General features: G+C 45.6%; 1 protein-coding gene across 5 annotated transcripts in view; it reads left to right on the top strand.

Moving 5' to 3' along the window:
- The window catches only part of RTN4 (reticulon 4), a 53282-nt gene that overhangs the window by 13516 nt on the left and 26523 nt on the right, over window positions 1-13243 (top strand). Inside the window, exon 3 of one of the 5 annotated variants that reach the window (XM_040429748.1) lies at window positions 1287-3371. The exons of 3 other annotated variants lie outside the window; for them this stretch is intronic. In XM_040429748.1, the coding sequence (XP_040285682.1) occupies window positions 1287-3371 (2085 nt within the window). Of the gene's footprint in view, window positions 1-1286; window positions 3372-9804; window positions 9958-13243 lie in introns of those variants that run through there. One more of the 5 variants, XM_040429752.1, reaches the window with a different exon arrangement.

The following is a 13243-nucleotide window of genomic DNA, read 5'->3' as shown; positions in this document are numbered from 1 at the left end:
AACTTAGTGACCCTAACCTTTGCTTTGGGCCCTTTTACAGACAAGGATAGAGAGTTATCAGGAACATGTGTTTGTTCATATGGTTCACAATGTTTGGCCCTTATACAGGTGCTGCCAATCGCCTGTATCTGTAATGCAGCACCTATGATGGTTGTTTGTCAGCTGCACGTCGCCCTGCCAGCATTGAATCTGAGGGTTTGACTGCTGCATGTAAATTTATCTCTACTGCAGCTGAACAAACAGCCAATCAGAGGAGGCAGAGCTGCAGTGGGCGGGTAGGGAGCAGTAGCCTGAACCAATGCTGAGACAGGAGGTGTGTCTCTAACTACTTCAACCTCCCTGTAGGGGCCAACGCTAAACAGTAGTCACAGATCACAGCTCTACCCTAATTAAGCGGTGCTAAAAAGTAGCCAAAGATCAAGATCCAATGAAAATAAACGGCAGGTAATCAGTCTCTTTAGGTACTGATTTGCATATCGCTTTTCAACTCCTGACTGGACCATTGTTTTAACAGGATTATCCCCAAATGTAAATAAAATAAAATAAAAATTATAGATAGATATTTTATATATATATCTGTAGTAATGCCCACCAGTAAACTAAATGTAAAAAATGCTGCTCTCCAGTGCAGTTTTCATTTTATTTATTTTTTTCTATTTTTTACATATCTGGAGGACTTATCTCTTCTCTTTCTGTGGGTGGGCAGCAGTTCATTTAATGTGGCATTCAAGCACCTGCATCTCCCAAGGAGTGCCTTGCAATCAGCTCTTACTAACTTCCTCCCCTGCATAGAAAATAGTTACATGTTTACAGGCCTTGTGTAGTTCTTTTCTACCATTGTAGTTTGGTAGCACCTTGTGGTTCATAGTATTTCATTACTGATCTCACTAATGAAGATCCTGGTAAGATTACAATTCCCCTCTATGATGTACATGTTCCCTAATAGAGCATATGGACTGAGGTCATCTTCTTGACAACCCCTTTATTGATGTTCCCCTATCAAGCATTATTTATTTATTTTTTGTCATGTAGCCATGGAAAATATATTTAATCCTGTTTTCCAGGAGACTGATATACTGTAGACGGGTGTAGGTCTTTACCATGTTAGGACAGCCCAAGAAAGAGGCGTTTAGGACAAATTCATAACGTACCTGTGGTGACTGGTACCTTTTGTAATGAAATAATCTTTGTCTTTTCTCTTGAGTCATTTTGTCTGTTGCATTATCTATGAAGTAATTTGCTTCTGTCTGCTACTGACATCTTTCCCTCTCTGTTCATCGTCACAGATATTGTGATGGAGTTGCAGCAACCTTCTAGTACTGTGCCTGCTGGCCAACTGGAGCTTTCTTCTTTGCTGCCTGAGACTGCTTCTTCCCTCCATTCTTTGTCTCCTCTCTCTGCTGATTCTTCTAAAGAGCAGCTTGTTGTGTTTCCTGCTGACTCCATTACACTGGAAGCTTTTAAAGACCCCGTTGGTGGTGATCATGCAAAGTCAAGGACCATAGATGATTTTTCTATCGCTGAGAAGTTGGGTAGTGGCATGGAATGCAATTTTCCTGAAGTAACAGACCACAAAGACTCCTCTTCCAGTGTGCAACAAAAATTGGAAGACTTGTTCTTTTCCGAGAGAGGTCATGCTATTGAGCACCCTACTTCTTTTTCCGAATCTGCTTCTGGAGACCACACAAAAGTGTATTCACAGTCTGCTAAAGAGATGTTTTCAGGAATGCTTAGATCTGTTGGACCACCTAATGAAGAGTTTTCAGATCTCAAAGAAGGTTTTGATGACCAGTATGTTGATTTCAAGCCTTTTGCAAGCACAGGGGTCCATGAATTTGAACCAAAAGTTGTTTCTGTAGACCTTAAAAGCCAGATTACTAAGTTGAATTTCGAAACCACTGTAAAGTTGGAGGAAAAATATGATGAAGAAAGGGATGTAGATGTTTCTGATGACATATCTCCAGCCTCACCTGAGGCAACCTCTGATTATGAAATGTTGGCTCCTTTGCAGAACACCAATCCTTTTGCTTTTAGTGGCAGCAATCTGGTTTCTGACAACATAACTGATGAAAAAAAAATGGAAGAACTTAAATCTCACGTTACTACTGCACGTCTAGGTTCAAACGTTGCAACGGTTAACCCATTCCTTGTTGACCAAGAAGACTATGTTATGACTGACACTATACATGGGAGTGTTGCAAACAAACCAGAGCTCACTCCAGATATTGTGCAAGAAGCATATGAAAGTGAAGTCCATGACACTGGTGTACCAAACTTTGGCTATGAACCAAAAATTGATTTGGTTCAAAGTGCTGCTAAAGCTTCACAGGAGAGTATCAGTCCTTCAGTACAGAATGTGGCACTGTTTGAGGATACAGATTCAGTCTCTTCACCAGTTTTGCCTGACATTGTTATGGAAGCTCCAGTGACATCTGCCCCAGTTGGTCTCAGTGCTTTGGTCCCTCAGCCTGATATTTCCCCAGTTGAGCACATAATCCCTGTGAGTGAAGAGAAGTTAAAGTTCGAGTCTGAGAAGCCACCGTCTTATGAAGAAGCGATCAATAAGGCAAGCTCAAAGGAACAAGAACAAGTTCCTGTCCACGTGGAAACTGTAAAGGAAGAGCCTGAAACATCGTACATATCCATAGCATGTGACCTCATAAAGGAAAGTTTTCCAGAGCAGGTGCTAACAGAATTCTCAAAGTCGTCATTAAAGAGTGCATTTGACTCTCAGTTTTCTTCACACCTTGAAGAAAGTTCTCCAGAATCTGAACATAGTGATCCTTCTTACCTGCTCTGGGAACCTGAAGTGGTTTCAAAGAAGGCTTCTAAGACTGTGTTAGGTTCTGAACAACATGTTACCACAGAAAAGGAACCGTTAAGTGATATCAAGTGGAAGGAGCCTTCACCAGGCAAATCATACCTTGAGTCTTACGTCTTTGACAAGGTGTCTGATGTTGTAGCAGAAGAACCCGTTGCCCAGATGTCCAAACCGGATAAGCTTTTACAGATGGAAGAGTTTGGAAAAGCTGAATACTCCACAGACTTTGAAATTCCATCTACTGTTCCAGCTATAAAAGATATTTCCACCCCTCCTAGAGATAAACAAGAAGACTTTAAGGCACCTAAATGGCTGCAAGACCCGATCCCGAAAGAACAACCTAAGATGAAGGAAGACATGTCTGTGAAGGACAAAACCAAAGAAAGTTCTGATAAGGTGGTTGATTTGAACAAAGTTGGCCCCGAAGAACCTGTTTCAAAGCCTTGGACACCTGCTAAAGAAGTCACTATCAGCACTCCAGCCAGTAAGGAAAAGCGAGAGGGTTCTCCAGCTACTGTTCCTTTGGCTTTTTGCAATTTCCAGAATTCAGGTAATGACTTGCATTTACTGCCCCTCTCTGTGTCCTCTCTCTTCTAGCCATGTGCATGTGTTTTTAGGGTTCCTCTTTTATTCTTCTCTAACCGACTTTGTGCTTGTTTGAATGCCTCTACTGATCTGTTAAGCCTTGTCATTGTCCAGGGTCACTTGGGTTTTTGTTCTGCTATTTTCATGCAGGTCTCCAGAGAAAACAGTTGTCTCTGTTGGAGAATGTTTCTCTTAAGGCTACCTCTATAAACAGGGACTGTGTGTCTCGTTGTTGTGGCGGTCTGTATAATTGAAGTCATGTGCTTCTATATTCAGTCTGTGTCCAACAACAACATAAGAAAAATAACTTTTCGCCACTTGCCACACAATTTCAGTTTTTTTTTCATGCAGGGGTCTACAGATTTTAGGCCTCTTTCACACTTGCGTTGTCCGCATCCGGCGTGTACTCCACTTGCCGGAATTACACGCCGGATCCGGAAAAACGCAAGTGTACTGAAAGCATTTGAAGATGGATCCGTCTTCAAAATGCTTTCAGTGTTACTATGGCAGCCAGGACGCTATTAAAGTCCTGGTTGCCATAGTAGGAGCGGGGAGCGGTATACTTACAGTCCGTGCGGCTCCCGGGGCGCTCCAGAATGACGTCAGAGCGCCCCATGCGCATGGATGACGTGCCATGCGATCACTTGATCCATGCGCTTGGGGCGCCCTGACGTCACTCTGGAGCGCCCCGGGAGCCACACGGACGGTAAGTATGCTGCTCCCCCGCTCCCCGCTACACTTTACCATGTCTGCCAGGACTTTAGCGTCCCGGCAGCCATGGTAACCATTCAGAAAAAGCTAAACGTCGGATCCGGCAATGCGCCGAAACGACATTTAGCTTAAGGCCGGATCTGGATCAATGCCTTTCAATGGGCATTAATTCCGGATCCAGCCTTGCGGCAAATCTTCAGGATTTTTGGCCGGAGCAAAAAGCGCAGCATGCTGCGGTATTTTCTCCGGCCAAAAAACGTTCCGTTCCGGAACTGAAGACATCCTGATGCATCCTGAACGGATTTCACTCCATTCAGAATGCATTAGGATAAAACTGATCAGGATTCTTCCGGCATAGAGCCCCGACGACGGAACTCTATGCCGGAAGAAAAGAACGCAAGTGTGAAAGAGCCCTTAGATTGTCCCCTCTGCAGAGGATCACTTTCTTAAAAGAACATGCATCTACAAATGACTGACCAAGGTAATGGAAGAAATATGTCTTCCACCCTAGTGTAACGGTCCTGTGGAGAGTTTGTAAAGAACACGAGATAATTTCCTCTTCATCCTTTTTGAATTGACCGTTTAGAGGCCGGGGATTGATGATATCAATCAGGAGTCAGTTTATAAAATGTATGTTAGGCCTGTCTGAAAAGATGCTTTTAGGATAAACTTGGGCTACTATCACACTCGCGTTGTGTGGATCCGTCATGGACGGATCCGTTCAGGTAATACAACCGTCTGCATCCGTTCAGAACGGATCCGTTTGTATTAGCTTTAACATAGCCAAGACGTTTTCTATTGTGTCAGTGAAAACGGATCCGTCCCTATTCACTTGCATTGTGTGCCGGGATGGATAAGTTTGGCTCAGTTTCATCAGATGGTCACCAAAACGCTGCATGCAGCGTTTTGGTGTCCGTCTCCTAAGCGGAATGGAGGCGAACTGATGCATTCTGAGCGGATCCTTTTCCATTCAGAATGCAAACTGATCCGTTTTGGACCGCTTGTGAGAGCCCTGAATGGATCTCCCAAACGGAAAGCCAAGACGCCAGTGTGAAAGTAGCCTTAAATATGTAGATGCAGGAATTGAATCTGATTGTTGATGGTAGTGCATTCCAGAGAACCGATGCAGCACAAGAAAAAACCTTCGAGGTGGGGAACTGAGGTTTGAATTTTGGTGGATACTAGCATTAGATCTTTGGTAGGGTGGAAGAAGGAGTTAGATGAGAGCTTTGTGGGTAAAAGGGAAGCGTTTAAGGTTATGTCCATGTGTTGCTGAAGTGTTTTGGTTAAAGTGTTGTACAGTAAAGAGTTTTGGGCCATTTTCATCCACACACTGTAGAAATAAATATGCAGCAGAAATTGACCTGTGTGCTTCAGACTTTAAATCTGCTGATTTGCATTGGGATTTCACTCTTTGCAACACGGACTCAAATCGACAGCATTTCCACAACAATTTCTGCAGCAGATTTCAAGGAGATTTTCTTGAAGGGAATGGGCGACCAGGGCGGTGACTGGCCCTGCGCAGGGTATCATTGTAGCACATTTATCATTCAGCAGATTTTGCCAGAAATTGCAGAAGTTGTTAAAAACAGCACTGATTGTACAAAAAAAAGGCCAGAAAATTGAGCAAAGTCATGTTGTAAACATACGTTTACACTCGGTTGAAAAGGTACAAATTGGTGATGCTAAGGTAGCCTGCTGATGGTAATAAGAAATGTAATAAGGCATATTTCTGTCCACCTAAAGGAACCATCCGATAGTAAAAAAAAAAAAAAATTCAGAATGCCCATACAGTGAATGCTGTGGCAACGTAAACTCGTATCACGCTTTCATTTCACCTATTAAGAAAGCCCCGGCTGCCCACCCCGCAGCACTGTGGCCTTCCTGTCCATGGGAAGCGAGATGATGGCCGTCACATGCTTTACTTGCACGTTTTCTTAGCTGTCCGCGATTACTTCCTGTTCTGAGCAGGCATTGGACCAGTCCAACTGCTGTCGATTTATACGCGGTTTCTGTACTGACTCTCACTGGGTCCCCGCTGGTTTCTGTACTGACGCTCCTATCTTGACACAGAAAATGTCTGGAGAAGCACGTTCAACTAATCATTGGCGGAGATGGCCAGTGATTGGCTGGGTGGGCGTTTCTTGTGTGACAGACAGGACCAGCGAAGGATTGGTGAGGCGAGTAGCATTTCTTTAACGGGGTTCTCTGTTTTTTTTTTTTTTTTTTTTTTTTTGATGACCTAAAATGATCATGGGGGGGGGCCTGACACACATGACCCCTGCTGATAAGCTGTTTAAGGTGGTTCACAGCTTGGCCTAGGCCGTGTGACGTCGCGTTCGTCCCCCGTTGAAGTGAATCAGGGCTGAGCTGCGATACGAGCACAGTCACTGTACGATGGACGACGCTTGGTGATCTGTGTGGAGGCCGCAGTGATCACCGTGGCTTCCTCAAACAGCTGATCGGGGGTGTCATCAGTTAAAAAAAGTAAAAATTGGAAAACCCCTTTTAATGTTTTTGGTTTATTTTTTGTGAGCCCTTTGTATTTAATTTTGTCCACTGGGCTGCCATTCTAACCACCATAATCTAAGCAAACCGTACATTGATCAAAGGAACATCAAGCAAAACTATTACACAGACCTGAGGGGGGGGGGGGGGGGGGGGGGGTGGGGGGGTGTGACTTGCGGCTTCTTTGTTCCTGTACTGCCCCCTTCTGGCTCTGCATGAAGCATAACACAGGCTATCCATGCTTACTGGAGTGTTAGGAGACTTTCACACTTGCGTTGTTGTTTTCCAGTATTGAGATACGGCAGAGGATCTCCATACGGGGAAAAAAAAAAACATTTCTGTTTAGTCTTCATGCATTCTGAATGGAAAAATATCCATTCAGGGTGTCTTCCGTTCTGTCAGCATGGGGGCAAATGACACACTTTAATACTAACTTATTGCTAATAAATAATTGACACCAACAAATATAGTGGAGGAAATGGCCGCTGAGCTTTATTAAGGGTCACTTAAAATATTTTACAACCATAAATAAATAAATTAATTAATTTTAAAATACCATCATAACCAATACCAAAAGACCAATAATAAATTAACCATATAAAGACCAAGATCCACTCAGCATGAGCTGAGCGACACTACCCCTCTAATAAAGCCCAGCGACAGGTGAAGTGCGAAAAAATAAAGGGAAGGGTGGGTGGGACGCTGGTCAGCTCTTCAGGCAAATCTGAGCCAGCTCCGCCGAACCTGTAAATATAAAGGGGAACAGATTCCTGCCACTAAACAAACAACAAATCAGAGGGCTGGAAATCTCCCCCAGCAACGGGCAGCAACCAATCAGCTGCGCTCTCCACTTGTAAAGTTAGAATCTTCTAGACCGCAGGTAAGACAATTTCTGAGGTAAATTCACCTGTAATAGAAAAAAGGGCGGGAAAAGACAAACGGGGGAAAGAACATGGATCCTACAGAACCCTAATTAAATACCTATGGTGTCATTGCCCCCATGCTTCCCCCCCCCCAAGCTAAACGCTCTGGTGGGGTTAATTCATTCCGTTTTGTGAGTGGACACACAACCGCTGCAAGCTGAGGTTTTGTGTCCGGTCATAAAAACGGAAAACTGGTTTTTGAATATTTTTTTTTTTCTATTTCCCCCCTCCCTTCATATTAGATGCATCAGCTCCACATGTCCTGGTGAGATTTGAGTTTGCAAATTTTAGTGTATTGATACAGCGCCACCTGCTGTTCACTGGTTTATACTACACATTTTAACATGTTGCAAAAGGTTGATTTGTTAAAGATATGTGTACACACACACTTACGCACGCACACACACACACACACACACACACACACACACACACACACACACACACACACACACACACACACACACACACACACACACACACACACACACACTTACTCACACACACACACACACACTTACTCTCACACTTACACACACACACTTACTCTCACACTTACACACACACACATACTTACACACTTACACACACACACACACTTACACACACACTTACACTCACTCACTCACACTTTATTTATTCTGGTCAGTCATGTAAGGCCTCTTTCATACTTGTGTTGTCCGGATCCATCGTGCACTCCATTTGCCGGAAGTGCCCGCCGGATCCGTAACACCGCAAGTGAACTGAAAGCATTTGAAGACTAATCGGGTTCAGTGTTACTATGGCACCCAGGACGCTATTAAAGTCCTGGTTGCCATAGTAGGAGCGGGGGAGCGGTATACTTACCGTCCGTGCGGCTCCCGGGGCGCTCCAGAATGACGTCAGAGCGCCCCATGTGCATGGATGACGTGATTCATGCGATCACGTCATCCATGCGCGTGGGGCGCCCTGACGTCACTCTGAAGCGCCCCGGGAGCCGCATGGATGGTAAGTATACTGCTCCCCCGCTCCCCACTACACTTTACCATGGCAAACAGGACTTTAGCGTCCTGGAAGCCATGGTAACCATTCAGAAAAAGCTAAACGTCTGATCCGGTAATGCACCGAAACGACGTTTAGCTTAAGGCCGGATCCGGATTGATGCCTTTCAATGGGCATTAATTCCGGATCCGGCCTTGCGGCAAGTGTTCAGGATTTTTGGCCGGAGCAAAAAGCGCAGCATGCTGCGGTATTTTCTCCGGCCAAAAAACGTTCCGGTCCGGAACTGAAGACATCCTGATGCATCCTGAACGGATTTCTCTCCATTCAGAATGCATTAGGATAAAACTGATCAGGATTCTTCCGGCATAGAGCCCCGACGACGGAACTCTATGCCGGAAGAAAAGAACGCAAGTGTGAAAGAGCCCTAAGGTATGGATCCCACTGTCCATTACTAATGCTTTATGCATAGACTATGTAAATCTGACCCTCCCAAGAAAATTAATCTTGAATGTTTATACATACCCCAAAAGACCTGTAAGGCCTATAGCTCATATGGTGGCTCAGTGTCACTATATTCTTTACTGCAGACCATGTGCATTTTTTTTTTTTTTTTTTTTTTTTTTTTTTTATCCCCCCCCCCCTTTTGCTTTCTCTTATGGTTGTCCTAGAAATCTGCTTATTTTGTCTTGGCCACTAAACCTTTCTCCTGAAGTGATCTGACTGGTTCCTACCTGTGACCACCATGGATGTCGGTCTGTTCCAGTCATTATTCCCCGGGCCTAGATTAACATCCCTGTCAAGCTCTGGAAGAAGTCTGTGAATTTCTGCAGCAAAAAAAAATAAAAAAAATTGACATTTTTCTGCAGCAAATCTGACCATACAGGTCTTTTTATTGGCTGAGACTTCCTAAAACGGCTGACACGTGTTTGTGGGAAACTCCAACAGATGAAGCTGTGGTAGACAAGGATTGGGAGAAATTAGTATTTTTTGCCTTGGGTGATCAGCCGCCCCCTGATGTGTCTGGCGGTGGCTTTCTCCGCTCTCCCCATAGGAGACGGACACGTATGTACATCGGGGGAGTCAGGAGTTTGGCCGACAGCTGGTGAATGTGTAGGGGCAGCTTTAGGTTGAACATGGCGGAAGTGATCATCTCCCCGTCTTCTCACTGAGGGCATGTGATAGAAACAATGCGACTCTGCCCATGGATTCTGCTGTAAGGCTCCGCTTTGCATCACATGTTGCACGCCCATGGAGCAGTCAGGTGACCCTTGAGCAGTGGAGCAGAGGGTAATCCGTCTGCCCGCCAGTCCACAGTTCATGTCTGCGACGGCTCGGCTCTAGGGGTATGCTGCTGGTTTGATTCTCTCCAGGACGGAGTTTATTCTCGATCAGAGATGGCAAGTGAGCTGAGCAATTGGAAGCAAAAAGGTACTTTTATTTTTTAATTTTTTTTTGTTTTTTTTTCCCCCCTCCCGTTTTACATTATTAAGGACACAGGAAATCTCGTCCAGCTGTTGCTTTACGGTCGTCTCTTGGAAAAGATTTAGCCTAAGAGGTGATAATCGGCTTCTGCCTGTGAGTAGTTGCATTCACTTGCGAGCCACCAGGTTCGTTCCGGTAGCGTGGTCACCGTGCAGTGGACGGTAGATTTCTCTAGCGTTGTTTTTCGGTTACTTTCATCCACACCCTTTCCAGAATAGAACCAGGTTTACTGTCTTGTCCTGACGTGAAGCAAGAAATCATCCCGTGTAATGTGTTCCCTGCTGGCACTAATCTGCCCCCCGCGCTTGGCAAGGATGCCTTCCGTCGTGTGGTCGTTCAGCACAGATCTTCAGCAGATAGCCACGCAAAGCTAAGAAGAGTCTATGGATTAACCCTTAAATGTTTGTCTGGCACTGCTGAGAAGCCTGCAGAGTAGTCCGCTGTTAAGCATGACTACAGTGGGAAGGGTCAGAAAGTAAAACCTTTTTAAAGTAATGTGCCTTTATTTATGAAGACCACCTACGATTTAAATGGAGTAAATCTGCAGTGCAAAGGTCGTTTCCTTCCAGTATTTCCCCCGTCTCCTCCTATTACTTCTAATCTTATCAGGTCAGCGTGAGCTGATCACAAACGCTTAGTCGCTTAGCAATCCTCACAAGCCATAGGCGTGGTGTGGGGCTGCTGATGGTCCCCAGGTTCAGGAGTGGATTGGGAAGTTAAAGTGGCCCTGGAGAAATCTAAATATGGCCCCATGTTGCAGGGGTGTCCAAATTGACAGAAGGCAGGCTAACAGGGACAGCAGTACCCAAGTTTAACAGCAAATATTGCTCCAGTAGGAGATGGTACCACAGTGCCGCACAGTACCTCCCCAGAAGCTGTCCGTCTGTGGTGGCCATCAACAGCTGCCATGTTCTGTCCTCCTCCAATTGTCTCCAAGATATGGAGCAGGGGGCTTAGGAGGTGAGATGTGGGCCACAGCACCAAGCCAGCTGTACCTTCAGCATGCTGCCTGGATTTTCCCTATTAAATGGGTTGTCGGGGTTCAGAGCTGAACCCGGACATACCCATAATTTCACCCAGGCAGCCCCCCTGATGTTGGGCTCTTTTATTTACAATAACACACTGCCGGGTGGAGGCTTCCGCCCAGCATTGTGTTCGGTGACGTCACCGGCTCTGATGGGCGGGCTTTAGCGCTGTCCTAGGCGTTTTACAGGCTAGGGCAGCTCTAAAGCACGCCTATCTGCCCCATGGAGAGCCCTGTACGTCACCGGAACTCCAGAAAATGCCTTTTGCCTTGCGCAGGGCAAAGGAGAGCATCGGAGCATGAACTGCTCCGATGCTCAAGTCAGGGGGTTGCCTGGGTGAAAATGGGGATATGTCCGGGTTCAGCTCTAAACCCGGACAACCCCTTTAATGACCCCCATAGTGCCCCAAGAAGTGGCCAAGGAAAGAAGGAAAATAAATAAAATTACCAGAGTCCCGTTCCAAGTCACCGTCTGGCTTCTTCCAGGCCATTTGTATACTGCCTCATTAGCAGGGCAGAATGCCATGGGCTCCCGTGCCATCTGCAGTAATCAGTTGCATTGGCTTCGTGAGGACAGCCATACAGTTGAATTCAGGAGGGCACCTGCAGCCAGTGGCCAAGAGGAGGGCTCAGGCGGTCCCCAGCCATTGATCCACCAGGAAATTTCCCTGTAGGGTCTATGTCCGCCCCTGCTCAAAAAAATAAAATAGAATAGAAGTGGGTTTTTGGGCACGCAGAAGTGCGTTCTTCCCAAATGGACTGGTAATAGTGTGTCAGTGTACGATATGTACTGTTCCGGTTCAGCAGCCCACCATTGCCAGCTGCTTCCTCGAGAATGTGGTGACTTGTTACTGGAATGACAAGTCACCATGTCCAGGGGGAGGTGGAGTTGGCAGGAGAGAGTCCATATGGTGTGTGTGTGTGTGTGTGTATGTATATATATATATAATAAATAAATTTATATTCTCATATCTCACTGGTGACGATTATCTCAAGGTTTCTTTTGAAATAACGGACTGGGTTCCAAGCATGCATGTTCACGGAGGGGCTGATGGCTGTATGCACATCTCCTGCTGCCCATGATATATAATCTGCAGCGTGCTGCTTGTAGGTTAGATGGAAGATTTTGCTGGACTCCGCAGGCTGGTAATGGCGTATGTTGTGAGTGGGTATTAAAATGTGACCGTGATTGAGGACCCAATGTGTATCAGATAACCTGCCATATGCCCTGTTGAGGGGCGCCATGTAGAGGGCACATGGTGGGATCTTTCAATTCTGGATTTCCTGACTTTCTCCGCAGATTCTAGGCGGCCGCTCTTGCTTCGGGATTTCTGAATGTGCAGCTTTTGATCCCAGTAACATTTGGTAGTTTTGTTCATTCATGTCGAGTTTTCATTATTTTCTGTGAGACGGTTGTGTATACTGTCTGGACATGATGCAATTTTGTACTTTATTTGGTTTGCAGTGAGCTGTTGCATTGCATGTTTTGTTTAACAGTCTTGTTCTCAGCCATAGCAACGTGCCCCTGCGCTTTGGGATGTGCTGACTAACCCCCTTTTTCTCTACAGTTCGTGCTGGAGGTGTGGCTGCCTCCCCAGTCGTGCACTCCTTCCAGCATGTCTGTCCCACAGGTTGATTTTAATTAGTGTTAGTATATAGCTTGGCCTGCTCCCCCTCACTCACTGAAGCCATTTGGCACCAGGAGAGAGAGAGTGTGTGGACTCTCATTGCAGTCCTTGGTGACCTTTTGGCGCCAGGGGTGGTGTGGAGAGGGCCCGGCATGCATGCTGGTAACTGCTTTCTGTGGATATAATGGAGGCCATTTTGGCACCAAAAATGACAGAAATTCAGGGGGATCCAGCATGCATGTGGAACCTGCACTTTCTGAATTATGATAGCAGGCATGGCACATAACAGGTAAAATTTTGTGTTAGGAACCAGTCTAACTAGAGATCGCCTTGACGTGCGGCAGACGGGCTCAAATAATTTTGTACAAAACGATTTGCCAAGTATCTCTAACTTATTAGTATAGCATTTGCAATTATGATGCAATTTTGTACTTTATTTGGTTTGCAGTGACCTGTTGCATTGCTTGTCTTTTTCTCCGCCATAGAAACGTGCCCCTGCGCTTTGGGATGTGCTGACCGACCCCCTTTTTCTTTGCAGTGTATACTGTCTATGGTGTGTGTGGTAGATGGGTGTCCAGGG

The sequence above is a fragment of the Bufo bufo genome, chromosome 4 (assembly GCF_905171765.1).
Source record: "Bufo bufo chromosome 4, aBufBuf1.1, whole genome shotgun sequence".
NCBI classification, from domain to species: Eukaryota; Metazoa; Chordata; class Amphibia; order Anura; family Bufonidae; genus Bufo; species Bufo bufo.
This window is presented reverse-complemented; position numbering and strand designations above follow the sequence as displayed.